Below are 26473 nucleotides of genomic sequence, written 5' to 3'. Positions count from 1 at the left end.
GTGAATCTGATCCCAGTGAGGGTGTTGTTTATTAGTTCGTGTGTCTGCTCTAGTTTGGTCCATTTAATAACGACGATGGTGTCATCCACGTATCATATCCATGCTTTCAGTTGGACTAGTGGAAGGATCATGTTTTCATGTCACTGCATCATTGCTTCAGCTATTAGTCTGGAGATAGGTGATCCAATGGGTGTTCCGTCTATCTGTTAATATATTTGGCCATTAAAGGTGAAGTGAGTGATGAGGCATACGACCAGTAGCTTCAGCATGTTATCTGTGGAGATGGTGTCGCTGGGGTCTTGTTCTCATTTTAGCGATGTTGCCAGCATTTCTCTTGGTGGTGGTATGTCAGGGAAGAAGAAAAGAACAAACAGTTCCCATCCCTGGATGTCATGGTGGAATGCAGGGCCAATGGGGAATTCCTAACAAAGGTACACTGGAAAGCTACACACACTGACCAATTGCTGAATTTCAAAAGCAACCACCCTAACACACACAAACAAAGTTGCCTGAGGACACCACTTAGATGGGCAACAACACACTACAGCAACACAGAACTATGCCAAGAAGAAAAGCACCTCCTCCAAGTATTCAAATACAACAGATACCGAAAAACTGGGTCAGAAGACGCCTATTACACAAACAACACGAGGAAGATAGTACACTCCCCGACATGCTCACCACACTACCTTACATCACGAGCATATCTGAACTAACCACAAGACTCCTACGACCACTGGGCATCAGCATAGCATACAAACTTACATCGACCCTATGCCAACTGCCAACCAGAACCAAAGACCCACTACGGACAGGACCAATGTCATATACAAGATTCCCTGCAAGGACTGCGACAAACATTATGTTGGTCAGACAGGAAGGAAATTAACCACAAGAGTGCACGAAATTCAACTGGCAACAAAAAGACATGATCAATACTCACTCACCTCCATCCAAATGGATAAGAAAAACCACCAGTTCAATTGGGACAACACTAGGATCCTGGGACAGGCGAAGCAGAGACAAGCACGGGAATTCCTAGAAGCCTGGTTCTCCAGGAAGAAAGCAAGAACAAATAGAGCTAGACCCTATATACACACCATTGCCAAAAAAAACCATAAGTGAGGTAACCCAGCTCAATGGACACCAGAGTTTAAATAACAGGTGGGAAAACACCATAGCGCTTCATCGGAGGCTGCAGTGATGATATTACCCAGCAGGGTAATGAAATGTCTGTGGAACAACGAACCAGCTCAGCGAGCCAACAAAGGCCTTGACATGGTCTTTTCAGCAACACCCTTTACATGGTCCTTCAAAGAGGCTGACAAATAAGGTAAAACACAATGGACCCAGGGTAATTTAGCAAGATAGATTCAAAACAGGCTAAGTGGCAGAAGGCGGTTTGTGTGACTGGAGACCAGTGTCCAGAGGCGTATTGCAGGGATCAGCGCTGATATTGTTCATTTTGTATTAAAAAAATGATATCGATGAGAACGTCAGGGGAGGGAAAATAATAAATAAGTTTGTAGATGGCAGGAAGAATAGTTTGGCGGCCGCGTGTGAAGGAGGTGGTTTTAGGTTACAGGAAGATTTCAAAGGATTAGTCAGATGGGCAGATGAATGGCAGATTAAATTTACCCTAGTAAAGTGTACCGTGATGCACTTTGAAAGGAGGAGAAAAGGGAGTACTTAATGAATGGCAGGACACCAGGAAGCTCAGAGGAACAGGGGTATCTTTGGGTGCTTATCCACATATCCCTGAAGGCAACAGAACAGGTTAATAGCTAATTAAGAAGACATAGGGGATGTATGCCTTTACCAGCTATGGCATCGAAATGGCAGACAGGTTATGTTGAAGCTGTATAAAACTTTTGTTAGGCCACAGCTGAAGCACTGTGTGCAGTTCTGGTCACTACACTGTTAGAAGGATGTAACTGTACTGGAGGGGATGCAGAGGAGATTCACCAGGATATTGCCTCAGTTGGAGCATATTAGCTTTGAAGACAGACTGGATGGGTTCAGGTTGTTTTCTTTAGAGAAGACAGAGCTAAGGGAGGAGCTGATGCTATGAGTGTATAAGATTATGAGGGGCATGGACAGCATGGATAGAAAGCATCTATTCCTCTTGGTTGAAGGGTCAATAACAAGGCGACATCATTTTAAGGTGAAGGGCAGAAGATTTAGAGGGGAGTTGAGGGAAGGATTTTCACTGAGAGGGTGGTGGGCATCTGGAATGAACTGCCTGGGAGGGCAGGAGAGATGGGAAACGTCACAACCTTTAAAAAGTACCTGGATGAGCACTTTGTATGTTATAATATTTGAGGCAATGGGCCAAGTGCTGGAGAATGGGAAAAATGTAGATAGGTCAGTGCAGATTCGATGGGCCAAAGGCCTCTTCATTTCTGTATGATTCTATTACTCTACACTTTGCAAGTGCAGCTGTGCCATAAAGGTTTTGTCTGAACTGTAGTCTAGTAATTCCCTCAAACCACTCTCACCTAAAACTCATGCCTTTGAGAAATTTTGTGGTTTTTTGAGCAAAAGGACCTTAAGACCAATGTACTTTATCAGATGTATTCCTCCATGAAGTGTTTAAGATGACTTTTTCTGTTTTAAAAGCGCTATACAAATTCAAGTTGTTGTTGATTTGAAAGTAGTGGAACAGAGCTAACAGTTACGTGCCCTGATAACAAGTTATAAAGGAATTCTGGTGGTGAGGACAGCGCATTGACACTCTGTAGGTTAAAATAGTGCCATTGAAATATGGATAGATGCAACACTGCAGCAATGGTGAGCAGTAAACATTTAAACTATGAAAAATGCAATTTCTATATGAAAACGTGTATGCTATATTATGAAATAAAGCAAGAAAATGTCTATTTAAGTATTAACGTACTAATTAGGCCATGCAGGCACTTTGGCTCCTCAAGCCAGATCTGCCAATCAAGATCAAGTCTTAACTGTTCATGTTTGAATTTAACATCCCACCTTTAATTCTCTTGCTTAACAAGAATCTGTTTCTCTCTTAAAACTATTTCATGGCATTATCTTCAACAGCTTTTGAAGCAATGTTTCAATGTCACATAATCCTCAACAGTCTTTAGGTCCTCTTGCTCATACAACCATAAAACTTTTCAAAAGGCATGCGTTTTAGGTGAGAGTGGTTTAAGGGAATTACTAGACTATTATTCAGCCAAAACCTATACAGCACAGCTGCACTTGCAAAGCACACAGTAATAGAATCATACAGCAATCGTTTCTGTCCTAAAAAAGATGATCACTAATTTTTAAGTCACACTCCTTCGTTCTGAACTCAACCACAAGAGGAAATATCCTTTCCACATCCTTCTTGTTAAGACCGTTCAGGGCCTTATTTGATTTAGTTACTTATTATCACTTTGCCAAATGTCAAAATAAATTAATATTGTTCCTATTTGCATCATTTTTTCAATTCTGCTTTGGTGATTAATGCTTAAGCAAATTGATGATATGCAAAGAAAAAACAGACTTGAATTTACACAGTATTCTGTCAGCCCTCAGGAAACCTTAAAGCTCTCTATAGCCAATGAATTAAGCACTTTTGAAATGTTCTCAATGTTGCAAGTTAAATAAAAAGCTGCAGCTTTTTCCTAAATCAATATTTAGTTAACTCACCAGTTGAATTGTGTCAATTCATGAGATGCATTAAATTTATATTCAATGCGTACTCGGGTTTTGGTAATTCCAGCAATATACTAAGAATTTTTTGAAATCTACAGCAATGACAGCACAAATGATACTCCTTTTTTCTCTGAACATTATGTGCTTTTGGCAATAAGCAAGACCATCAGATTGAAATTCAAGCTAGTCTTTATGTTCTACCCTTTTTCTTAAATGATGTAATTTTGACTGTTAAATTGAAACAGAACAGATCACTTAAAGCAAATAAAAGGAAGTAGGTTAAAGGTAACCTTGGTGGTTAATGCTGAAATACTCAAATGTCATCATAACAACATTTCCCACATTTTTGGTTATGAGAATGCCTTGTAACTGACTTGCGGATTTAAGCTGTATTCATGGCGTTAACATATCCTTTTGATATTGAGGTTGCTTACCGGTCACATTTAATAGTTTATCATTTTCCGCACAGCATCAAAGCACTTCCATTTATCTGGTATGTAGAAGGGTTCAAAGATGTGCGGGAAAGGTGTGTCATATCCACAGACTCTACTGATCGGTGCTTCCAGATTAAGAAAGCATTCTTCCTGTAAATTGCAACAAAAAAAGTAATATGAGCTCCAGGTTTCAGTGGCAATCAGAATTTGTTTACAAAAATTAACCTTCTGGGTGTTTCAACTAAACTCACGAAGCACAAAGTGTGCTCTATTTACTCCCTGCTCTATCCAGTACATATTTGTGTTAACAAATACTGTTTCTGATACTGTGTGTTGTGCTCTGAGCGATTTCTGGCCCAGAATTGATGCGGTAACATCATATCTACTGGTTTAGCTTTCAGTGACTGACATTTCTTTTCTCTACATTGCAAATCCATCCATGCTCCCTTACCTGCATAACATTAACCTGGCTCACGAAAGGCAGATTTAGTTCACAGAAAAAATATGCAGCATGTCTCACAATGATATTACTGTTCTTTTTTGTGTTTAACAGCTTTAATAGGTCATATAATAACAAAGGATCTATTCCAAAGCTTTGTTCATTTATTTAAGGAATCCGCACCAATGGAAAGGTCAAAGCATTTACTATAGCAGAGCTTCCTGGTATAATGTCCAAAGGTGACAACACATATTTCTTTTTGAAGTAAAACTAATCTATGCAAGTTCTGCTTGTCATCACTCTATACATGTTCAGAAAGCAAACTGATTTCAACTATTAAGAGCCTATCCTCAGCATTTTATCAATAAAATTAACCTTAAATCATCTTTGCAAAAATACTAATATAGTAAGAAGAAAATATATTCTATGATTCTGTACTGTTTTTGAGCAATAATCGACAGCTATAGAAATCAACAGAGGAGATAAGAAGTTGCTATTTTAATTAAGCAGCAAGGATGCAGAAAGTGACATTTGTCATAATGCATAAATGGCTTATCCTATAATTGGCAACTGCTGTTTTGATATTATCATGTTGACATTACTGGTAGAATACATGATCTTCCACAGTTCCACAATTCTGCTGATACTGAAGCAGTCATTGTCCATAAGCAGTAAAACCTGTACAATATCAATATATGGCTTGCTAAGTGGCAAATAACATTCACTTCACACCACTACCAAGCAAAGGCTTTATCCAAGTGTTTAACCATCTCTATTTGGTATACATTCAATTATATTGCCATCATCAAATCCAATACTGTCAAGATCTTGAGGGTTACTACTGACTAGGAAAAAAACTCAACTGCACCCACCATGTAAATATTACAGCTGCTATAAGATAGATGTTCTGTGGCAAGTGGTTCACTACCTGGTTCGCCAAAGCTTTTCCACCAGTGAAATAGCCAAAACAATTAATGTGATTAATTATGTTTGTCTGGTTAACTGCATCTGTAACACATTCATATAGCCCCAAAAATGACAAAGGAGTCCCTCTTGGTCAACATCCAATACATCATTTTAACATCCACTTCCTTAGCCGCATATCCACAGTGTATGTTATCTATAGGTTGCACTGAAGCAGGTCTCCAAGGTTACTTTGGCAGAACCCTCCAAACCTATAGCCTGCAGCACCTGGAAGGACAACATTAATAGGTGCACAGGAGCACCATCATATTCAGGTTCCCCTCCAAGTCAAACGCCATTCGTCCTGCGGCATATGTCACCCTTCCTTCATTGTAATAGAATTAAGATCCTGAAATTTCAAATGTACCAATATTATGGAAGCAGGATCATCATTAGGTCTGCAATGGCCCAAAGAGGGCCCCGGCCATATTCTCAGTGCACCTGAAGTTTAAAAAAAAGTCGGTGCTTTATTGCATTACTATTATTGACCTGGGAAGAGACAATGAAACCTTCAATTCCCTTTACTTCTGTCTATAATTCAATATGGTTTAATTTTTCAAAATATATGTGTTATAAAACTCCACGGGTGTGTGGTCAATTTAAATAATACCAGCAGCAGGCAGTCATGGGTTTAAGCAAAGAGGATTATTTACTAACTTAATTGCCCAAAATGCTCTATATCTTTCACACACCACACAATCGAGAAACATTCAGTTTCAGAAGGTAGTACACAACTATGTGTATTAAACCAAAATAACAGTCGACAGTTTCATTTGTTCTTGAGCACCAGTGAAGAAGGAATCTTTTATTCCATTTCTCATTTGTATTTAGGCTAAACTTGAATAGCTGGAGTTGAATATTCAGATTAAGTATTGGGCTCCTTTGAAGAGATGACTGCTCAGCAGGTCAGATATAGAGGCAGCTGCGGCTGTGGTATTAGATAAAAGTAAAGCTTGTACTCAAGTATAGTACTGATGCTTTGCTGGACTGTCAGTGGTCCAACCTTTTGAATGAGACGTCGAGTTAAACCCAAGGTTGTCCTCTCAGACTGACTTAAAATATTCAACAGCACTATTTTGAGGAGGAATAGGGAAGTTTCTCTGATACTTTTGCCAATATTTACCCATCAACATAAAACAACCATGTCATTATCACAAAGCCATCTGAGGGAGCTTGCCGTATGCAAATTGGTTACCACATTTTCTACTTCAAAACAGTGATCACATTTCAAAAGTACTGCATTGATTGTAAATCCCATACAGACATTCTGAAGTTTAGTAAAGCATAACATTAGTGCAAGTCTTTTTAAAGATAGTCTTCAAAATTAATTTTCAACGCATCTTTCTTGTTTTGAATCAATACACTGATTTTTAAAATTCACTTGTCTAGAAAATTGTTAAACTGAAATGCAACTTCATAACATGATTTCACAGAGAAAAGTGCCAATGATTAAAAAAACATTATGAACATGTATGCATTGTGAAAAATTATAAGATCAAACTTCCTTCTCAGACCATACAGGAAGATGTTTGTGGTTGCTGGAGGTCAGTCATCTCAGCTCCAGGATATCTCTGCAGGAGTTCCTTAGGGTACTGTAGGGGTGAATCATCTTCACCTGCTTCATCAATCCCTCTGTCATGAGGTGAGAAGTGGGGATGTCCACCAATTATTGCACAATGTTCAACACCATTCTTGACTCCTCGGATACCACAGCAGTCCATCTTCAAATGTAACAATATCTGGCCAATATCCATATTTGAGCTGACAACTGGCAAGTAACAATCATGTCATACAACTGCCAGGCAATGACCATCTCTAATAAGAGACAATCTAACCACCACTCTGGGGATTCAATGATGATAACATTCAATGATGTTATCATCATTGACTCCCCCCCGACTATCAACATCTTGAGAGGGTATCCTTGATCAGAAACTGAACTGGACTAGCCACATAAATACAGTGGCTGGAAAAACAGGTCAGAGGCCAGGAATACTGCAGCAAGTAACTCATCTCCTGACTCCCCAAAGCCCACCATCTACAAGGCACAAATCAGGAGTGAGATGGAACATTCCCTACTTGCCTAGATGGGGGCAGCTTCAACAATACTCAAGAAGCTTGATACCATCTAGGACAAAGCAGCCTGCTCGACTGGCACCACATTCACAAGCATCTATTCCCTCCACTACCGATGCTCAGTAGCAGCAGTGTGTACTATTTACAAAATGCACTGAGGAAATCACCAAAGCTCCTTAGACAGCATCTTCCAAACCCACAACCACTTCCATGTAGAAGGTCAAAGGCAGTAGACATACGGGAGCAACAACACGAGCAACTTCTCCTCCAAGAAATTCACTATCCTAACTTGTAAATGCATCACTGTTCCTTTACTGCCACTGGATTAAAATCATGGTATTTCATCTTTAACAGAAGTATGGATCTACAGCGCATGGACAGCAGTGGTTCAAGAAGGCAGCTCACTACCAACTTCTCAAGGTCAACTCAGGACAAGCAACGAATGCTCATATACCATGTAAATTAAAAAGTCCCATGACAAACCTTATCAAAAGCCTTGCTGAAGTCCAAGTAGACTACATCAAGCACTACCTCATTAAAGAGTCTAGGATGAAATCCATCTGGACTTGGAATCTTTTCAGTCTGCAGCTCCTTCAGATTGCTTCGCACTACTTCCCTCATGATTGTAATTCCTTCTTTCCTTTGTGGTGTAAACAATGGGATTTATATACATGTTAGGTACAAGTTATAGAGATTCTGATACGAGTATTGTAGGAGTGTTTTATTTCGTATTTCCAGGAGTATGTATTAAGGACTATATAAATGTTGTTCATTTCTTTTCAAGTTGTAAAGGATTGTTCCATTATACTTTTACTGTATGTTTTAAAAATCATTGAATATCTAATGTAAGTGTTGGTTTTGTTTATTCTGTTTTATCTTAATTTCTTTTGTTAATAGTCTGAAGCATTGCTTATGTTTCATTGAGAAACCACTGTTATCTAAAATAAATCAAAATATGTTCCATCAAGCCACATTCCTGTCCGGGATCTAACATGTCCAGGAATAACATCTGTTGGGAGCATCATCCTTCCACCTCCTGACTGAAAGCCGTTACTAGAATTTTTAGTATCCTCTACAGTGAAAACAGGAACAAAATATTTGATCATATCACCCACCATTTTCTATTTATTTACTCTTAACTCTCCATTCTCACTTTTGAGGACGAATACTCACTTTGCTTACTCCTTTCCTTTTTACATACCTTTAGAAGCTCTTGTTATCGTTTTTTTAAACATTCTTAGCCACTTTTTTCTTGTACTCTAGTTCTTCTTGCTTATAATTATTTAGTTATTCTCTCATATTCTTTATATTGACCAATAATCTGACCTGCCACTCTAATTTGTGCAGTTCTATGCTTCTTCATAAAGTTTGGTGGCTTCCCTAACTTCTTTAGTTAACCACTGATGGTAGATCCTCGCTTCAGAATTTTTATTAATAATAGAAATTTACTTATTCTAAAATACCCACATTAATGTCTGCCATTGCATATCCACTGATCTATTCGCCGACCTAGTATGCCAGCTCACTTCAGCGAGATCAGCTTTCTTTCCTAGATGATTGCTTTTATATAGATTCAAAATACCAACTTAGAAACAATTTTCTCCTTTCAAGCCAAATGCAAAATTAAGCCATACTGTGGTTCCTGCTACTTTGGACTGTCTTAACTTTGAGGTGATTATTTAATACTGTCATATTACACAATGCCAAATCTATTAAATGCTGCCCACAGATCAGTTCCTTAGATTAAATCAGATGACTTCCTTCAGTTTTTCCGAGAGGGTGATGCATGACAAGAAATCTGTTTGAACTGATACAGTTCTTGTGATGCTTCTATTGGATATTGCAGAGACTATGAACCTGGACAATATTATGGTATAGTGAAAACTTGTGCCCATGACTAGCTGCATAGATTTCAAGCTGAGAGGATGGATGGGAATAGTTATTGGCAGCCAATCATCTCAAGACATTGCTGCTTGAATGCCTCATGGTAAAGTCCAAGCCTAACCACATTCAGCTGCTTCATCCATGAATCCACTTTTATGGTCAGAAATTGAGATATTTACTTGCTATTCACAGACCCTCAGATATGGAATCAGTCTAAGCATAGCAAGACCTAGACAGCATTCAGGCTGGTGCATAGCAAGTAACATCTGCACCACAGAGTGCAATGACTGTCTCCACCAATACAGAATCAAACCATCTCCCCAAGATATTGAAAAATATTACCATTGCTGAAACCCCCATTATCAACATCCAAGGGGTTACCACTGACCAACTGAATTAACCATATAACTGTGACCACAAGACTAGATCAGACATTGGGAATTTTGTGGCTATCATCCCCTGACTCCCAAAGTCTGTTCATTATCTAAGGCACAGGTCACGGGTGAGACGGATTCCTTCGACTTAACTGGGTGCATTTGTCTCCTACAATACTGAAGAGCTCAACACAATCCAGAGCAAAGTACTTAGCTGACTGTAGCCCCATTAATCACCTTAAACATCCATTCCCTCCAACATCAGTGCAGTTGCTCCACAAGGTGCATTGCAGCGACATATCAAGGCTGTGCACCATTTTGCTCTCCTTACTTAAGGAAAGAAGTAAATGCTTCGGATATATTTCAGAGGAGATTTACTAGATTGATACGTGGAATGCGAGGGTTGTTTTATGAGGAAAAGTTGGACATGCCATGCTTGATCAGCATAGAGGAGCTGAGGATAACATCCTGAACGGTTACAGAAAGATGCACCTCTATGGCAATTCCAGGAGTAGGGGTGTAGCTTGAAAAAAAATCAGTATTGCCTTATTAAGATGATACACATGGACACATTTGGCACTGAACCTGATAGATTAATTACAGCATAACAGACATTTTTAACATATGGCAACATACACATTTTCCTACTTCTGATCTTTTCACAACAAAGAAAGTGCTCAGCATTTGAATAAGGAAGGGTAAGAGAGAAGAACATGAGGGACCCATAGGAATAAAGCAGCAGAACAGCATCAGTGCAAGACAGGGAAAGTGAGTGTAAATTTGAAAGAGGATGCTGAGACCTGTTGCTTCCTGCTCTATGTGGGAACTTAAGGACACATCACATGCACAGGGGGACCAGGTGTTCAGGAAGTGTCTTCAGCTGCTCGAGCTCGAACTTCAGATTTCAGATGGAAGGGCAGCTGGAGTCACTGCATCAGAGTGGATGACAGTTTTTTGGCTTGTACATTCCAGGAAGTGCTCACCCCACAGGCAGGGAGAGCTCAAGATAGAGAATGAGAGGCTGTTTAGAAGAATAGGACAGCACAGGAAGAGCAGGAGTCTTCAGGGTCTACACCACTCTCAAACCTGTGCAAATTTTTGTAAACTGCTGGTTTGCTGTTCCTGAGCTGGTAGCTTGGAACCACAAACTAATGTTCTGGAGGCTTGGGTTTGAAAATCGCACCTTGGCAGAAGATGAAATTTTAATTTAATAAATATCTGGAATAAAAAAACAGTTTAGTAATTGCAGCTTCTGAAACTGCACAAATGCACAAGTTATAGTGACATATTCCATGCAAGCACTGCTGTTCGTAAACACAGCCTAAACGCCATAACCTGGGAGGAGTCTGGCCAAGGCACCAACAGGGCACAACAAGGTGCAGAAATGAAGTAATTTAAGCAGTTTCCTTTGTTCAGGGGTCACACGGGCATTTCTGTAACCAACACTGTGGCTCCCACTGCTAGGTGTCATGGTAAAGTTCATCACAGGGAGTTTACAAAATATTCTGCAACAGGGAGTAATCCAGAAACTGTGGCACACATTGCTGACAAATTTATGGAGATGGCAGATAGCAGGGTTCTATGGTCAGATTTTCAGGAACACACGATCATACATATGAATGTATGAAATTGTAGCAGAGGTAGGCTATTTGTCTTTTTGAGCCTATTCCAGAACTTAGTAAGATCATGGTTGAGCTCCTTGTGCCTCGATTTTCACTTTCGTATCCAGCCTTTCATTCCCTAACAAACATTTGCCTCAGAAATAATCAACGGCCTCTCAGGCAGTGTTCTAAAGTTGCACCGCGTTCAGAGAATAAAATTCTTCTCATCTCTTTCCTCAAAGGGCAACCCTGTTTTTCAAACAGCATCTCCTGGTTCGGGACTCATGCACAAGAGGAAACACTCTTTCCACATTCACTTTACTAAAACTATTTGGTAGCTTCTATAACAAAGTGTGGAGCTGGATGAACATAGCAGGCCAAGCAGCATCTTAGGGGCACAAAAGCTGACGTTTTGGGCCTAGACCCTTCATCAGAAAAGGGGGATGGGGAGAGGATTCTGAAATAAATAGGAAGAGAGGGGGAGGCGGACCGAAGATGGATAGAGGAGAAGATAGGTGGAGAGGAGAGTGTAGCTAGGGAGGTAGGGAGGGGATATGTCAGTCCAGGGAGGATGGACAGGTCAAGGGGACGGGATGAGGTTAGACGGTAGGAAATGGAGGTGCAGCTTGAGGTGGGAGGAGGGGATAGGTGAGAGGAAGAACAGGTTAGGCAGGCGGGGACGAGATGGGCTGGTTTTGAAATGCAGTGGGGGGAGGGGAGATTTTGAAGCTGGTGAAATCCACATTGATACCATTGGGCTGCAGGGTTCCCATGCAGAATATGAGTTGCTGTTCCTGCAACCTACGGGTGGCATCATTATGGCACTGCAGGAGGCCCAGGATGGACATGTCGTTTAAGGAATGGGAGTGGGAGTGGGAGTTGAACTGGGCGGTGCAGTTGTTTATTGCAAACCCAGCATAGGTGTTCTGCAAAGCGGTCCCCAAGCCTCCGCTTAGTTTCCCCAATGTAGAGGTAGCCACACCGGATACAGCGGATGCTCTCTCCGCAACTCCCTTGTCCGCTCCACACTCCCCTCCAACCCCACCATACTCGGCACTTTCCCCTACAACCGCAGGAAGTGCGACACTTGCCCCCACACCTCCTCCCTCACCCACATCCCAGGGCCCGAGATGACTTTCCACATCAAGCAGATGTTCACGTGCACATTCGCCAATGTGGTATACTGCTTCCGGTGTGGCTTCTTGGTCTGCTTTGTTCACCCAGCTCCACACTTTATTATCTCGGATTCTCCAGCATCTGCAGTTCCCATTATCTCTGGGACCTTCTATACTTCAACCAAGACACCCTACACTGTTCTAAACTTCAGTGGAAACAAGCCCAGTCTGTTCATCCTTTCTTTAAGATAACCCAGACAATCCAGGAATCCAGCTAGTAAATATTTTCTGAACTGCCTTCCTTAAATAAGGAGACCAAAACTGCATTTGAAATATGCACTCAGCAATGCCCTGTATAACTGAAGCATAACATTCTTACTTTTGAAGGAGGGTCACTGAGCCTGAAACATTAACTTCGATTTCTTTCCACAGATGCTACCAAACCCGCCAAGCTTTTACCGCAATTTTTGTTTTGGTTTCTGATTTTCCCATAGCCACAGTTCTTCCAGTTTTTTTTTACTCTTTAAAGTTCAATTCCTCTTATTATAGAAGACTGTAATCCATTAAGTCTTCTTAATATCTAACAGCACCTGCATACTGACTTTTACGCACTTGAACATCTAGATTCTTCTGCAGAGATAGTAGGAATTGCGGATGCTGGAGAATCTGAGATAACAAAGTGTGGAGCTGGATGAACACAGCAGGTCAAGCAGCATCAAAGAAGCAGAAGAGCTGATGTTTCGGGCACAGATCCAGATCTTTCTGCAGCTCAGGATTCTGCAGTGTGTTCCATTTAATAATACACTACTTTGTTATTCTTCCTGCCACGAGAATAATTTTACATTTCCCCACATTATACTCCATCTACCAGATGCTTGACCACTCATTCAACTTTTTTGTATTTATTCATTTGTAGGATGTGGGTGTCACTGGTTGGCCAGCATTTATTGCACATCCACAGCTGCCCATGAGAAGGTGGTGATGAGCTGCCTCCTTGAACTGCTGCAGATCACCTGTTCTGGGTTGATCCACAATGCTCTTAGGGAGGGAAGTCCAGGATTTTGACCCAGTGACGATGAAGGAACAGTAATGTATTTCCAAGTCAGGATGGTGAGTGGCTTGGAGGGGAACTTGGAACTGGTGGCGTCCCAATGCATCTGCTGCCCTTGTCCTTCTAGATGGAAGTGGTCAAGGGTTTGGAAGGTGCTGTGTGAGGATCTTTGTTGAATTTCTGAGTGCATCTTGTGAATAGTACACACTGCTGCTACGAGTGCTGGCGGTGAAGGGAGTGGATGCTTGTGGATACGGTATCAGTCAAGATTCTTGAATATTATGAGGCTGCACTCATCCAGTCAAATAGGGAGTATTCCTAGCCTCTGACCAGCTCTTGCAGCCACTATGTTTATATGGTGAGTCCAGTTGAGTTTCTGGTCAATGATCATCCCATGGATGCTGATACTGGGGAACTCAGTGATGGCAACACCATTGAATGTCAAGGGTGGTCATTAGATTGTCTCTTATTGGTGATAGTCATAGCCTCACATTTGTGTGGCGTAAATGTTACTTGCCACTGGTCACCCCCAGCCTGGATATTGTTCAGATCATGTTGCATTTGGACATGGGCTGCTTCAGTACCTGTGGAGTTGCAAATGGTGCTGAACATTTTTCCAAAATCGGCAAACATCCCCACTTGACTTTGATATGGTTGGAAGGTCATTGATGAAGCGTGATTGGGCCTAGGACACTACCTCGAGAAACTCCTGCAGAGACGTACTGGAGCTTAGACATATCTGTCTGCATCCTAATGTCCTCTTCACAACATACCTCCCAACATATCATCTGCAAATTTTGCCAACTTGCATTCATTCAAGGTGGCGTGGTGTCAGTTTTGATTCCACCCTGAAGCGGCTGTGTGGAGTTTGCATATTTTCTCCTGGGTTTCCTCCAGGGGCTCCGGGTTCCTGCCACAGTCCAAAGATGTGCAGATTGGGCAGACTGTCCGTGCTAAATTGCCTGTAGTGTCCAGGGATGAGCAGGCTAGGTGGATAAGCCATGAGTAATGTGAAGCTAGAGATCAGGCAGAGGGTGGTGGGATGCTGTTTGGAGGGTCAGTGCCGACTCGATGGGCCAAACAGCCTAACTCCACACTGTATATAATTCCCTGATTCCCCTTATCTAAGTTATTGATAATAAATTGTAGAAGCCCAAATATAGACCCTAGCAGAGTCTACTTGTCACATTGTGCCGATCAGCAAAAGGCCCATTCATGCCTACTCTGTTCAGACCCTAATCTTCTATCCATGTTACTGTGTTGCCCCTTTACCATGAGCTCCTTTGATGCAGCAATAATCTTTGATATGGTACTTTGCCAAACGTCTTTTGAAATCCACAAAATCCAATTTGAAGCTGAGACAGATAGCTTCTTGATCAATAGGGAAATAGAGTTTCTGGATAAAGGGCAGATTAGGGGGCATGAGGACTGTCAGATCAGCCATGGTTTTACCAAACAGCCTACATCCGTTCTTATATCTTGTGGTCTTATGACAAGTATGTCTAGAGTCTCCTTTTTATGCACCGTTCATATTACACCATCGAAGAACACCATTAAATTGATTAAACATGATTGGCTCTTTTCCTACGTGCCTAACTATACCCTTTGTAATAATTTGCACAATGCATATCAAGTTTCCTGTTTTTGGCTTCCCTCGCTTCTAGAAGAGAGGGATAATATTTGCTGCTTTCCTATCTGATAGAATCTTTTCAGAATCAAGCAAATGCAAGGAAATTAAAGCCAACATATCTTCTACCTCAAACAAAAACAGAAAATTGTTGAACAAACTCAGCAGGTTGGCAGCATCTATGGAGAGAAAATGGAGTTTACGTTTTGAGTCCAGGGAGATCTTTAAAGACCCTAGATTGAGGTCCATTAGGACATGAGGACTTCTTGGCCACAGCTTCATGAGTCTGCTCAATGCTGCTTTGCTAGTAATCGGAATTGCAATTGCATCAAATTCCTCTTTCTTTTCTGTCTCCCGAATTACAACTAGTGGAATAAGGAAATATTTTCTGTATCCTCTGTAGCGGAGACTGAAATAAAATATTTGTTCCTTCCACTTGCCATTTCTCTATCATCTACTAACAACTGCCCATTCTCACTATCTAGAGGACTAACACTCATTGTTCATACTCTTTTTTCAAATTGCTGTGGGAACTCTCACTATCCATTTTTATGTTTCTAGTTTGCTTTTGCTCATACTCAAATTTCTTTCTTATTAATCTTTTGTTTCTCAATTTATTTTGTTATGAATGAATGGTATGTGCATTCTGATAAAGCCTTTAGCAATGTCTTTTTGTTACCTCTGTAACATCTAGTTTTGACTGTTAATATATTCTTACATTTATTCTCCTTGTCTCTTAGCCATTTTCCGACCTTCAGTTCCTATCTTTTGCTCTCCTGATTTGACTCCACGTCTAGACTCTATTCCTCGAACTAGAGTGACAGTTTAAAACATCAGATGTTAAAGATAGTCATCCGGGATTACTCCCTACACTAAGTTAAAGTGACAGCAGAAATAGTTAGATAGGGAAGATCAATGCATGGCTTGAGGCATGACAGGAAAGAGAGCTTCAGATTCTTAGGACTTTGGGATGGTAGGCATCTAGGGATGAAAGATTATTTTTGGGTATGTAGAAATGTAGGTTTGAGGTTAAAATCAGATCAGTCATGATCTTATTGAATGGCAGGGCAGGCTTGAAGGGCTGAGTGGCCTACTGTAATTCCTTGTTCTTATGTTTGTATTCAGAAGTGATGGGATGCACCTAAACAGGACTGGGACAAATTTGCCCATGGCAAGCTTAATACTCTAATTATGGAAGGTTTAAACTAAATCAGCAAGGTGAACCAGAAAGTGAAGTAAAATCTGCCTTGATCTTACTGCATGGCTGAATGGCTTATCCTGCTCCTATTTTTTAATGATCATATGATTTTAGTTAAAAGTTCAAAGCAGAGAAACTGGAGTTCCTGTCTTGACAACAAAGGAAAACAAAGTGAGATTGATTACACATGTACAGGATTATGACAAGTATAGATCCAGAGGAAACCTGTTTCCATTAGGTGATGGTGTAAGGATTATGGGATACATATTTAAGAATCTGAATAAGAGATGAAGGGGATGATGATATGAAGAAAATTTTTCATGCAATGAAATGATCTAGAGGGGGTGTCAATTAACTCAGTTGGTAGGATGGTTGATTTGTGATACAGAGTAATGCCAACAGCGAGCATTCAACTCTTGCACTGTCTAAGGTACAGTGAAAGATTCTCCTTCTCAATCTCCCTCCTCCTCTAAGGTGTGGTGACACTCAGTTTAAACCACCAGTCACCTGACAGAACAGTGCTATAGTCTGGTAGGACTATAAGAACATCAGATCTAGAAGCAGAATTAGGTCATTCATCCCATCAAGTCTGCACTACCATTTGAGCACAGCTGATATATTTCTCAATCCCATTCTCTTGCCTTCTCTTCATAACCCTCTGTCCTTACTAACCAAGGACCCATCTATCTCTGTCTTAAATACACTCAATTTCCCGGCCTCCACAGACTTCTGTAGCAATTAATTCCACAGATTAACCACTCTCTGGCTGAAAAAATTCCTCCTCATCTCAGTTGTAAAGAGTTATCCCTTCATCATGAGACTGTGCCCTCAGGGTCTAGTCTCTCCTACTAGCGGAAACATCTTCTCCCACATTCACTCTATCCAGGCCATATTCTATGGCAACTTTACCTTTTAATTACCTGGTACACAATTATGAGGGTGACAGAAGCAGTGATGATAAATAATTTGAAAGAGAAATTGGATGAATTTACTGGGCTAAGGCGACAGAGCGGGGACTGTAACAAACTGGTTTGTTCTACAGACCCAGCATGGGCTCTGTAGGTTGATGTTGGATTTCTTTTTTTTTTAACTTGCATGCATTATTCTTAAATAAAACATACCCCAATTATTACAACAAAATTATTATTGTTGCCAAATGTTCAAAGCCACAGATTCAAATCCCTCCATGGCTGCTGGTAAAATTTAAATTCAACTGCAAAAATCCAAGTCAAAAGCTACTCTCAGTTTAAGTGTGTCAATAAGACTGTCACCAATTAATGTAAAAACCTATCTTGTTCATTAACGTTCTTTAGGGAGAAAATCTGCTGTCCCCTTTCCTGGTCTAACCTACATGTAACTCCAGAGACACAGCAATGTGGATGACTATTAACTGCTCTCTGAAATGGCCAAGCAAGTCACTGCGGCATCAGTTAGGATTGAGCAACCAATGCTGGTCTTGCCGAAAAATATCAACATTCCGTAAAAGAATTTTTTTAAAAAAAATTCAGCGTAGATGTACCTTAACAAGACTAATTCATGGTGATATTGAAGCGTACGTCAATGATATGAATTGTGTTAAATGTTATATTCCTATATCAGATATCCTAAATAGCACAGGAAGTAGTTAAAATCAGAAACCAGTTCCCATCAATCACATCATTGTATAGTTTTAAAATGTGTCACTATTTAAGTACTTCGTTAATAATTGTGAAAAATATATTTGTACTTGTTAGAAAATGAAGAGCTTTTTCTTATTATAAAGAAAATGGCACATGCTGAAATGAAAGTATAAACAGCTGAAATAGATTGATCAGCATCACTGTCATGGATAATCTGTGAAGGAAATTGCTGGGAAAAGGCTGAAACTTTGGCTTGCTGTTTATGTTAAAATCTTTCTAAATTTTCTTCTCAAAAACAAACACAGAGAATGCTGGAGATTCTCAGCAGATCCAGCAGCATTTGTACAGGGAGAAAAAGTTATCGTTTCAAGTCCCATATAACTCTTCTTCAGAACAGAAAGGTGTTGGATGAAGAGTCTAGGCCCGAAACGTCAGCTTTTGTGCTCCTGAATTGCTGCTGGGCCTGCTGTGTTCATCCAGCCTCACATTTTATTGTCTTGGATTCTCCAGCATCTGCAGTTCCCATTATCACAGGTGTTGGAAAATGTTTTTTTAATACATTTTACAAAGGCAGAGAAGCAGCAAGAGGGTAGATGGTATACAGCCCTAGTATAAAAGACAAAGGAGTTATTAATAGTGGTGAAAGAGAAAAAGAGAGACAAAGTGGATGTAAATTAAGGCATGAAATGGAGGGAATGGTTCCTCTCTTCTAAGAGCAAAGTAAACAATGCACAAACAAGATAACATTGTAGACGATGGCAAGACAATGTAAGAAAGTAGAGAACAGACAATGTGCACGGTATCTAAAGTCATGGAATTCAATGTTGAAACCTCGAGGCTATAAAGAGTCTAAGTGGTCAATGAGTTGTTGCTCCTTGAGATTCCATTTTACTTTATTGGAAGGTTGCAGCAGGCCCAGGGCAGAAATGTTAGGACGAGAACAGATAGTTTCCTGAAATAGCAAGCAACTGAGAGTTAGAGGCATTCCTTTGGAGAGTGTGTAGGTTTTACACAAACTGGCCTTGCCAATGTAAAGGTGGCCAGAACAACAACTAATCTTTCGGCTTAAACAGATTTCCAGCATTCACAACATTTTGCTTTTATATATATTATAACTCTGCTTGTTTTTGTCTTTTCCATGACAATGCTTCGATCAATCACAGTCCATGTGCCAACAAATCAGCAATCTTCTCTCAAGCAGTATAAACGTTGAACTGGGCTTGAACTGTACGTTTGTGAAATGCCCTGATGAATGCCAGACAGAAAGGCTTACAGTCATACAGTCATAGAGGTATACACACGGAAACAGACCCTTTGGTCTAACTTGTCAATGCAGACTATATATGCTAAATAAATGTAGTCCCATATCTCTCTAAATCCTTCCTATTCACATACCCATCCTGATGCCTTTTAAACGTAATTGCGCCAGCCTCCACCATTCCCTCTGGCAGCTCATTCCATACATGCACCACCCGCTGCATGAAAACGTTGCCCCTTAGGTCCTTTTCATATCTGGCCCCTCTTACCCTAAACATATGCCCTCGAGTTTTGGACTCACCCGCCGCAGGGAAAAGACTCTGGCTATTCACTGTATCCATGCTCCTCATGATTTTATAAACCTCTATAAGGTCACCCTCAGCTTTCAACACTCCAGGGAAAATAACCCCAGTCTATTCAGCCTCTCCCTATAGCTCAAACGCTTCAACCCTGGCAACATCTTTGTAAATTTTTTCTGAACCCTTTCAAGTTTCACAACATCCTTCCTGTAGCAAGAAGACCAGAATTGCAAGCAGTACTCCAGTAAAGGCCCAACCAATGTCCTGTACAGCCACAACATGACCTCCCAACTCTGATATTCAATGCACTGACCAGTAAAGGCAAGCATACCTAACACTATCTTGACTATCCTATACAGCTGTGACTCCACTTTCAAGGAACTATGAAACTGCACTCCAAGAATCTTTGTTCAACAACACTCCAATGGACCTTACCTTTAAGTGGAATGTCCTGTCTTGATTTGCCTTTCTAAACTGCAGCACTTCACATTTATTTAAATTAAACTCCAACTGCCACTCCTCGGTCCATTGGCCCAACTGATCAAGATCCTGTTGTACCCTGAGGTATTCTTCTTCGTTGTCCATTACACCTCCAATTTTGGTGTCGTTTGCAAACTTACTAACCATAGCTCCTATGCTCACAACCAAATCATTTAGGAAATTGGCAAAAGGTAGGCACCTGGTCTTAGACCACAGATCAGCCAAGATCTCATTGAATGGCAGAACAGGCCCAAGGGACTCAATAGCCTACTTCTGTTTGCATTGCTCCTAAAACATTTCTCCTTATGTCTCTCCTAAAATGGTGCCCCTTAAATTTTTTTTAAAGGCATGTCCCCTAGTTCTGTATGTCACAACAGTCCCTTATGGCTGCTGTTACGTCAGAAAGGAAGATGGCTGGTAATGAGTTTAACCTGGGGGCACCACACCTCAGGCAAGGGGCAAGGTTGAGAAGGCCAGACCTCTGTAGTAACAAATCATCCCCATTCTTCAATCTCCTAGTTAAAACAAGGCCATATCTATGCAAGTGCAACAAACAATTAAGAAGGGTAATGGAATTCTATTATTATAAGAGGAATTGAAAATTAAATAAGATCGCTACTATGCTTCAGTAATATAAGTCTGAAATAAAGGAATTGTTTTAAAATGAAACGTTAGATAGACTGGTCTTTTTATTTAGGACTTAAAAGTATGGGGGGTGTGATTTGTTACTACAAAAGTCCTTCTCAATCTTGCCCCTTGCCTGAGGAGTGGTTCCCCCAGGTTAAACTCCAGTCATCTTCCTCTCTGATGTGAGAGCAGCCATATGGGACTATGGTGACTTACAGGACTAGGATACTCCTTTAAAAAAAATTAGAGGGCACTATTTTAGGAGACATATAGGAGAAATGTTTTAGGAACAATACAAGCAGAAGTAGGCCATTCAGACCCTCAAGCTTGTTGCCAAATTCAATGAGATCTTGGCTAATCTGTGGTTTATTTCCAGATATGTACCTTTGGCCCATCTCCCTAATAAATCTGTGTAACAAAACATATCTATGTCTCTAAGGTTTTGGAGTAGATTTGTAGCTTGGGTTGTGGGTGTTGAGGTTGGTTGGTTCGCCGAGCTGGTTTCTTGTTTTGCAGACGCTTCGTTACCATGCTCGGTAACATCCTCAGTGCACCGTCCGATGAAATATCAGTGTGTTTTCCCGCCTGGTTTTTATCTATGTCTCATTTGAATTAACTGGTCTAGCATCTGCAGCCATTTGAGAGAGAGAGTTTCATCAACATCTACCAAACTTTATGTGCAGAAGTGCTTCCTAACATCCTGAATGGTCTGGCCTTACTTAGAACACAGAACATAACATAGAACAGAGAACGGTATAGCACAGTACAGTCCCTTCGGCCCATGACGTCGTGCCGACCTAGTATCCTACTAAGATCAATCTACCCTGCGTACCCTGCATTTTACTATCCTCCATGTGACTATCCAAGAGTCACTTAAAAGTCTCTGAAGTATCTGACTCCACTACTACTACAGGCAGCACATTCCACATGCCCACCACACTCTGTTTGAAGAACCTACCTCTGATATCTCCCATACCTTCCTCCAATCACCTTAAAATTATGCCCCTTCATAATAGGCATTTCTGCCCTGGGGAAGTCTCTGACTATCCACTCTATCTATGCCTCTCATCATCTTGTAAACCTCTGTCAAGCCACCTCTCATCCTTCTTCGCTCCATTGAAAAAAAGGCCTAGCTCCCGCAACCTTTTATCATAAGACCTGCCCTCCACTCCAGGCAGTATCCTGGTAAATCTCCTCAGCACCCTCTCTAAAGCTTCCACATCTTTCCTGTAATGAGGTGGCCAGAAATGAACACGATATTCCAAGTAAAAACCAAAAGAACTGCGGATGCTGTAAATCAGGAACAAAAACAAAGTTGCTGGAAAAGCTCAGCAGGTCTGGCAGCATCTGTGAAGGAGAAAACAGAGTTAACGTTCCTTCCCCAGAACTCAGTTCTGGGGAAGGGTCACCAGACCCGAAACGTTAACGATATTTCAAGTATGGTCTAACCAGCATAACCTCACAGCTCTTAAACTCAATTGCCCTGCCAATAAAAGCCAACAACCATGCGCATAACAAAAAATGCTATCAACTTGGGTAGCAACTTTGACGGATCTATGGACGTGGATGTTCGGGAGTGGAATGCCTCATCTCAGGAGCTGATGCGGCTGAGGCGAAGGAATTGGGATTAGGGGGTGGCCTTTTTACAGGAGCCAAAGCAAGTGCTACACCTGACTATAACTCCCACCTCGCCCCCATCCCAGGCCCTAAGAAGGCTTTTCACATCAAACAGATGTTCACCTGCACGTCTGTTAATGTGGTATACTGTATCAGCTGTTCCTGTTGTGGCCTCCTCAACATCAGGGAAACCAAGCGGAGGCTTGGGGACCGCTTTGCAGAGCACCTATGCTCAGTTCGCAACAAGCAACTACACCTCCCAGTCGCAAACCATTTCAACACCACCCCAATGGCACCCCCCACCCCTCACACCTTGGATGACATGTCCATCCTGGGCCTCCTGCAGTGCCACAATGACGCCACCCGAAAGATGTAGAAACAGCATCTCACATTTTGCTTGGGAACCATGCAGCCCATGGGTATCAATGTGGACTTCACAAGCTTCAAAATCTCCCCATCCCCCACTGCATCCCAAAAACAGCCCAGCTAGACCCTGCCTCCCTAACCATTCCTCCCACCTCAAGCCCCAACCTTAACTCCAACCCACTAACTTCATCCCGCCCCCTTGACCTGTCCATCCTCCCTGGACTGACCTGTCCCCTCCCTAACTCCCCACCTACATTCACCTTCACTGGCTCTAACACCGCCTCTTAGACCTGTCTGTCCCCTCTCACCCTATCTTCTCCTTTATCCATCTTCAATTTGCCTCCCCCTGCCTCCCTATTTATTTTAGAATCCCCTTCCCCTCCCCATTTCTGAAGAAGGGTCCCAACACGAAACGTTAAACTTTCCTGCTCCTCTGTTGCTGCTTGGTCTGCTGTGTTCATCCAGCTTCAGACCATGTTATGTCATTTTCACCTTCTTTGGTTCACAAGTTACCCTAGACTCTCAGTAATGTGGTAGACTCTTAACTGTCCTCTTGGTAATTAGGGATGGACAATAAACGCTGGCCTCACTATCAACACTCACATCCTGTGAATAAAACAAAAATAAAATTATACTGACCATACAAGGTCATATCTGAATATTCTAAATAACTTGTTACGTTAAGAAATCTGCTGTACACATACCTATAGAATCTGAAATGTAATCATCTTTGTGGGTACATTGCATTTCATTCTCAGAAAATCTTTCAGGAATAAGTACATTTGCTAAAGCGCATTTCAGCTTACAAGCTCTAACAAGAACAAATTATCGACTGGCAGTAGTATTCCTATTTACAGTACAGCCCTTAAATTAAGTATAATTAGCATCATGCCCTCTTTTAGGAAGTGGTAAGCAATTGCCAGTTTCATTGGGCTGAACCGATGCCCCAGTGCCAACAGCTGAATACATTGTACTTATCGAAAAGAAAGACATTTACAGAGCACTTCTCATGACCGCTGGACATTTTCAAACGTTTTACGGCCAAAATCATATCTTATAGTTAAAGTTGTTACTGTTATAATGTTGGAAACACAGCAGTCAACTGACACACAGCAAACTCCCCCAAAACAGCTTTATGATAATGATCTGCTTTTGTAATGTTGATTGAGGTATAAATATTACTGCTCTTTTTCAAACTAGTGGTATAGAAGCTTTTACATCCATTGAGCAGGACCTTGGGCTTCAGTTTAATCCTTTACCAACATAGGGCACCCTAACAGTGAACCACGCATTGAGGAGGTTCCCACTTATTTCTGCACTCAAGCCCTGGAGCAGGACTGAAAGCGAGAACTATAGAATATATTAACAATTCTAACATTAGCGGTGGGGAAATTGTTGGACTGTATGATCAAGAAGCTGTAATCAAGGATGGGGTATGCCAAGTTCCTACGAAAATCTGTTTCAACTTAGATTACGCTGACCTTCATGATAAAGGAATGGTGTTTTAACAGTGCCATGGAGTGCAATAATCAGCTTTCTGGAGTTGTCTTTGGTTGGTGGCTATCATTGTTGAACTTTGCAACACAAGGAAGAAGAACACGAGACTGACTGCCTTAGAAACTTCAAAAATGACAGCAGGAGTAGGCCACTCAGCCCTTCAAGCCAGCTCTGCCATTCAATAGGACCATGACTGAAAATGCCTGCATGGAGAAACATTACCCAGCAAAGGTGAATCAAAGGTGATGGAGACAGAGTGTGGAGGTGGTTAAGGGGCATAGAGGAGTAAAGTGGAAAGAGCCTGAAAGTGGTGATACCAGTTGGTCAAGGTCCATGTCAGGTACTGACTGTTGTACACCAGAAGCTAACGCTACTTAAAATTCAAGTCCAAATTTTTAGTCAGAGCTTCATTTCAGTTTACCACACACCATAAAACTCCCACATCACTAATTATTATTTTCTTTAATTAACCTGTTCAGGGAGATGTTATTGTGTGCCTCTGAAGCAGTTCTTACCACCACTATTCACTTATAATATACATTTTCTAACTAACCTATTCAGAGATGTTGTTACACTCCTCTGGAGGACGGGGGACTTGAATCCAGGGCTCCTGGCTCAGAGCTCTGCTACTATTCATTGGTTCCCCACATTTACACAACCCATTTACCCTTAATTAACATATCTGTCACCTCTTCCTTCTATTGTTTAATATTGGGAGCATAATAGCAGGATGGAAATGACCCCAATGATGACAATATGGCCTTAACTATGACAATACTGACAATTAAAATATGCAACAATTTTCATTTTGAACAAAATATTATATGGCAGATTAGCTACATTTTAATTTCTTTCCAAACAAATTGTTGAGAGGTTAACTGACATTCCACAACACAAAGGCCCCATTTCATATAAATAATCATGGAACCTCTTACAATATAGATAGGGGCTATTTGGAAAAACAAATCTGCGCCAACCCTCCAAAGGGCATTCTATCCAGACCACCACCCTATCCCCATAATCCCACATTTACCATGACTGATCCACCTGGCCTGCACATTTGTGGACATGACAGGGCAATTTAGCATGATCAATCCACACGACTTGCACGTCTTTGGACTGTGGGAGGAAACCCACACAGACCTGGGAAGAATGTGCAAACTGCACACAGACAGTCACTTGAGGGTGGAACTGAACCGAGCTCCCTGGTGCTGTGAGGCCGCATTGCTAAATGAATGAAAGAAAACTGAGTACAGCATACTTGCAATATAGAGCGTGATTTCCTTCATGTGCAGAAGGAGCTTGTCAGAGGATACTGACAGGTAGAATGGGTGGGAAGAAAATTGGCAGATTGTGTTTAATGTAGGTAAGTGAGAGGTCATGACCTCTGATAGGGAAAAAGACATAATTTTATTTAAACAGAGAGATACTTCGGTCAAGAGCAGCACAGAAGTGTTGGGTATTCTTGTTCACGAGGCACAGAAGGTTAATAACAACAGAAATTTACAGAAATTGTAAAAAAAACTCAACAGGTCTGGCAGCATCTATGGGGAGAAAGCAGAGTTAACGTTGAGAGTCTGGTGACTCTTCCTCAGAAACCTTCTTTAGGAAGCTGGTAAGCCTTTCCAAGTTAATTTAGGTATACTTCAGTGATATTTCAGCATTGACAAAATGCAGAACAAACCAAAGGTGAAATAAACTTTTTAAAATATATTCAGTTCTGAGCAAGGTAACAATGCTCATGTAGCTTTAATCACAACACTACAAAGGGATTAGTCAACAGGTGATGATGCAGAGATACGGCAAACAAAAAATCATTCTAACTTAAGATGAGCTGTGACATTTAGCTACTTCGCTAAATCAAGAACTAATTCAATAATGTTTTAAAAAAAGGGGTATACACAAAGTAGAAGCTAGTAAATAGGATGGACATCAAAATTAGGAGAGAAGTGAAGAAGAAACGATTGTGCTCCTCCAACCATAAATCGGTGAAATAAACTGCCACCTAGTGGAAGAAATGCATATATGGTTGATTCTTTTAAATAGGATTTGAAGAGAATTCTGTTCTGGCTATAATATAAAATCTAAAGTAATGTGTTGACAAATTGGGCTGTGGTTCTTAAAGAAGTGAATAAGAGAGCTACCTCAGTGTGGAAGAAGTTTGATTAGTTGAATGTTTTTGTTTTCTGCAGAATTTTCTGTTAATTTTGGTACATAGATTGTGAAAAGACAATATAAACTATAGGGTACAATTCTGATGGTGGTGCAACAGTAAAGAGACCAGTGTAC

General features: G+C 41.0%; 1 protein-coding gene across 5 annotated transcripts in view; it reads right to left on the bottom strand.

The window, feature by feature from the left end:
- Positions 1 to 26473, bottom strand: part of bckdhb (branched chain keto acid dehydrogenase E1 subunit beta) — a 276265-nt gene that overhangs the window by 54231 nt on the left and 195561 nt on the right. Inside the window, exon 10 of one of the 5 annotated variants that reach the window (XM_048531715.2) lies at positions 4095 to 4244. The exons of the other annotated variants lie outside the window; for them this stretch is intronic. Coding sequence (XP_048387672.2) covers positions 4104 to 4244 — 141 coding nt within the window. The 3' untranslated portion in view covers positions 4095 to 4103. The remainder of the gene's footprint in view (positions 1 to 4094; positions 4245 to 26473) is intronic. 5 annotated transcript variants of the gene reach the window in all.

This window comes from Stegostoma tigrinum, chromosome 4 (assembly GCF_030684315.1).
Source record: "Stegostoma tigrinum isolate sSteTig4 chromosome 4, sSteTig4.hap1, whole genome shotgun sequence".
In the NCBI taxonomy this organism is placed as follows: Eukaryota; Metazoa; Chordata; class Chondrichthyes; order Orectolobiformes; family Stegostomatidae; genus Stegostoma; species Stegostoma tigrinum.
Note: the sequence above shows the minus strand (reverse complement) of the source record. Positions and strands in the feature narration are given on the sequence as shown.